We start from the raw sequence: 4,523 nt of genomic DNA on the forward strand, positions 1-4,523 counted from the left end.
TCAAAAATATACAACAGAGAAAGGACACAATTCTAGCAAAAGAATGAAATTAAATCGTAGAACATACAAATCATTGTAAGTAGAAAAAAACTTCTACATCCCTCAAACAAAAATTTCGCGCGAACTATAAAATTATAAATAAACCATCAGTTTTTCGATGGTGACAATATTTCTGAATACGTAAACCTAAAAATGTTATACTAATATTATATCCAACATTTGAATATGCATATCAGTACTAATTTCTTGCGCTTCAACTGGAAGAATGTATAACTATTTAACTATTTAAAATGAGCATAAGAATGTTTTAATCACACACAATTAATTAATAATTAATTATTAACCATTCCTAACTTCTAACTAGGGGCGAGCAAAAAAAAATTCTACCATTGAAATAAGGATCTTGAAATTAAAAATTGGTGACCTTCATAGAGAAGTATAAATAGATCAACACATGGGGATCCGAAAATCAAAAATCGAAATCTTATCACTATAGGAGGTTGGGGTTAAGTAGAAATTGAGTTTTTATTCTGAGTTTTTCATCTCATAAATAGCGAAAGACACATCTCAAGTTTAATGTCAAATTTTTTGCGAGATTAATCTGGAACATTATTTTCAACGTAGAAGTAAAAGGCTGACTTCCTAACATTAGGTATAAAATTGACAGAAACTGAAAAGAACCCTCCGCGAGAAAATATTCGATTTCGTTATATTATCAGATCAGGGTGGGTGGTGGAGTAATCGTAAAGGTGGTGGAGTAAGGAAAGAAACATTCTTTCGAAAGCTTTTCCATCACCAATCCTGTGACCAATCATGGAGAAACGAATTGAACAAAGGACGTGAAAGAGGACCAATTTTTCACTTGGGGGAAAACATGATGTTGTTTTTCTAAATACGTAGGTAGTCTATGTAGTTAGAACAAAAATCAATAAATCCTCGCTCTAGCAGGAAATAATAATAATAATAATAATATTTTGGAATCTAGGGCGCAATTAGACATTTCTGTATATAATATAGATGAAAAATTGTGAAAGACTTGATTTTTAATTTTTTTCTCCTTATTTTAAATATTGTAATAAATGTTACAAACCGAAAATTAAATTTGGAGATGAGGTAAATTATTGTGTGAATGCTTTTTTTGTGCTGTTTCTGAGACAGTTGAGTAATATTAATGTGCCCCCGTTGGTTTTTCGTAAATGCTGCGGTTGTGACTAAATTGGCTGTTACAATTCCACGAAGTGTAGCGCATTTTTTTACATGTCGAGTATTAAGGGCATGTAAGCTGGAATGTTCGTTGAAATTACCCATTTTACGAGGCAGTAAGATTTTAAATATTTGCATTGCAATTCATAGATAATGAATTTGAGTGGTTATAGGTTGAAAATTCCTTCCATGTATTAACTATAGTTGAAACAGCGGAGCGATTCCATCTCTTTGTTTTTAAATCGATAACAATTTAGGAAATTAAAATTTTAATACATGTTTAATTAATAACTTTAGCTTTTACTAATGATGTTCATTAATTGGGATTCTCAAGATTAATTATTTAGAAAATTAAAATAATAAATTTTATTTGGAGTATAATTAATTTTTTCAAATTTATTTACTCTTAAAATATTTTATCATAATAAAAATAACAGCGCATTATTGCTTTGATTAGCTTTAATATGCGCGTTACATATAGTTCGCAATCAATATTGTACTGGCGAGTTAGAATACAAAAACAAAACGTGAGAAGATTGCTCTGATTCTAATTTAAAATTTCACAATTTTAAACTTTCCGCATTTTTGTTTTTAAAGGCACTGAGTTTCAAATCCCATAAATTACATACGTAACCCAATTTTGCTTGTGTAACGCATTTTATTAATCTCATAAACATAAAATGATATTTAATATAGAAAAGAAACATTTGTATAATTAGTACAGCATTTTTTTATTTTGTTAATAACATCACCAAATCCGAAATATGAGAAAATATTCTGTAATGACCGTCGAATTGTTACACGGATGGGTTATTTTGATATAATTTATTCATTCAGTTTAAATTATTAAACAAATTTTAATATCCGAATACATTTAAATATTCCATTTTAGGATGAAAAATTTCAAAACTTTAATTTATCAATGAAAAATGTATAAAAAAGCGATAAAGCATGATTTTTGAAAACAACAATCCATTTCTTCAAAAAGGGAGCTTTCCGTGATTGAATTTGAAGGGTATTTAATGAAAAACGCTCTACTTTTAAACGTTTTCATTCCAGAAACGTACAATCTATATAACTATACTTCATTTTGAAACTGTCAAATTATACTTGCTCTAAATTAAAATGTTTTTGATCAGAAAGCCCTGAATTTTTAATAGTTTAATATTACAGGCTTATGACAATTGATACTCCACAATCAAAAGCATTTGGTTAATTCTTTAATTGACAAATGATCACTTTCAAAACTTTTGATTACAAATCTGTTATTTTTAAGACTTATCATTTTAATCATGTCAAACATGAAATGCATTAAATAATTCAATTAAACAAAAAATGGGCAGAAAATATAAGTATGGTAAATATCTGAATCAAGCCAGAAACTATCGAAGGTTTAAGACAAATTTTGTATTTTTTTAAAGTGACGTCGCAATTGAAATAGAGAAAACCAATACGAGGTGGGTGGAAAACGTTTGCATTAATAATATTGATAAATGATGAAAAAGTGGGGAAAGTATTTCATACTATATTAAAGCTGGAATATTAATTTTAAAGATAGGAATACTATCACCTGAATTATATTTTATACTTTTTAAAACTTTGCAATTTTATTTCGATCCTACTCTTCTGATACGAAGTGAATATTCCAATTTTGAAACTATTCTGATCGGTTGTTGAATGACATTGTGTATAAATTCATGAAACCATAATCCAAAAATATTATTTGAAAACATTTTTTTTATTTATATAATGATTGATTTTCAATATGTTATAACAATTTTGCAAGCTCCAAACTGTTTAATAACCATGAGGATGATTGCTACCAACTATTATTGACAAAAAAATTCGAATAATTTTATTTCAGATTGTTTTCATCGCCATGTCAAAAATAGATTTTTCCATTCAAAAAATTTCTGTGACACGTTCTGTGCTAATCGTCCAAACTCTTTAAAAAATCGATGTAATTTCAAATATCTCTGAAAATAAAATTTTTTAATTCTTGATAATATGAAAAAAAAACAAATGAATATCTTACCTGTCTAAACTCATCAGGACTAGAGTATATACACTAGCACAGGCCGTGACGATGATCAGGTACTGTACAACTTTGCACCAAATGTTTCCGAATAGCCAATACGGTAAGACAAAATCTGTTGCCGTAAATGGGATGCAAAACATCACAAAGAGTAAATCTGCGATCGCAAGATTGATGATCAGGATATTTGTTGTGGACCTCATTCCCGGATTAGCTGCAACTACAAGTACCACTAATAAATTTCCAACGAGTCCCAGGATACCGATCAATCCAAAAAATAAGGGCACCACTACAACCACTATATTGTGCACTAGTTCACGGTCAAATCCCAATTCTTCTTCATTAAAGCTTCCAGAATCAGTCGTTGCATTTCTGATCACCTTCGTGACGCTCATGGAATTTGATGGTTGCGAGGAATTCAACAGGGCTTCCATTTTAACGACGAAGCACCTCATAAACTCAGAAATTTCAGAATGCTCTTAAAATCATCCAAAGTTTAACCAGCTCCTTCAATTTCATTGTTTACATAGAACTTACATTTCATATTTATTCGCCAATTAAATTTTTTTCTTACATCTGGCAACACCCTGGATTTTTTCGGTCAAATCTGAGCTTGCGGAAAGCATGAAATTTATCCTGTTAGGAAATTGAGCTTTTTCTAGAAATTGGATTTCCATTGCTCTACCGTCATTACTCGCTGACTTACGCGAGCAATTTTTGACAAAATTACCTGTGGCAATCAACCTCAAGGATTTAGTTATAAGTCATTTTTAAGAAACACATTTTCCTGGAATGTAGTTCTTATTGGGAAGGACGCAAAAATACAATCAGAATTTCTAATTTATTTTTTGTTCGATTTTTATTTAGTTGTTATTTCCAGATTGTTCGAGCTAGAATTTCTTGTTTCTAATTCATATCACACATTGCACTACCCGGTTTGCGCTTCCATCTTTTAGGCTTCAGATCCTCTAGAGAAAAAACAAGTTGTAAGAAAAATAAAAAATTCGTTCTAGCGATACTGTCAATTACTTTTAAAGTCTTTTTCCCCACTGGTCCCTTCAATATTATTTTTTAAAAGAAAATACCTTAAGTAATTAAAGTAACAAAAAAATAAGAGAATAAATTAGGTTTTAAAGAAAAACGTGGTGTGAGAAATTTAATTTTTCCCTTTTACTTGAATGGATTTTCTATTACTCTAAATAAAAGTTAATTATTATGGATGGGGATAAAGTATCGTTTTATCATGCTTACATGATTTCTGATGCAAAATCATGGAAGAAAAAAA

General features: G+C 29.6%; 1 protein-coding gene across 6 annotated transcripts in view; it reads right to left on the reverse strand.

Annotated features, from left to right (window-relative positions):
- LOC117171913 (allatostatin-A receptor-like) overlaps window positions 1-4,175 on the reverse strand; it is a 90,796-nt gene extending 86,621 nt beyond the window's left edge. For all 6 annotated transcript variants that reach the window (XR_004466937.1, XR_004466938.1, XR_004466936.1 and 3 more), the window contains exon 1: window positions 3,239-4,175. Coding sequence is in view for 3 of the 6 variants with exons in the window: in XM_033359568.1 (XP_033215459.1) it covers window positions 3,239-3,693 (455 nt within the window). In the remaining 3 variants the exon portion in view is untranslated. The remainder of the gene's footprint in view (window positions 1-3,238) is intronic.
- Window positions 4,176-4,523: the final 348 nt, after the last annotated feature.

The sequence above is a fragment of the Belonocnema kinseyi genome, chromosome 4, assembly GCF_010883055.1.
Source record: "Belonocnema kinseyi isolate 2016_QV_RU_SX_M_011 chromosome 4, B_treatae_v1, whole genome shotgun sequence".
Taxonomy (NCBI): Eukaryota; Metazoa; Arthropoda; class Insecta; order Hymenoptera; family Cynipidae; genus Belonocnema; species Belonocnema kinseyi.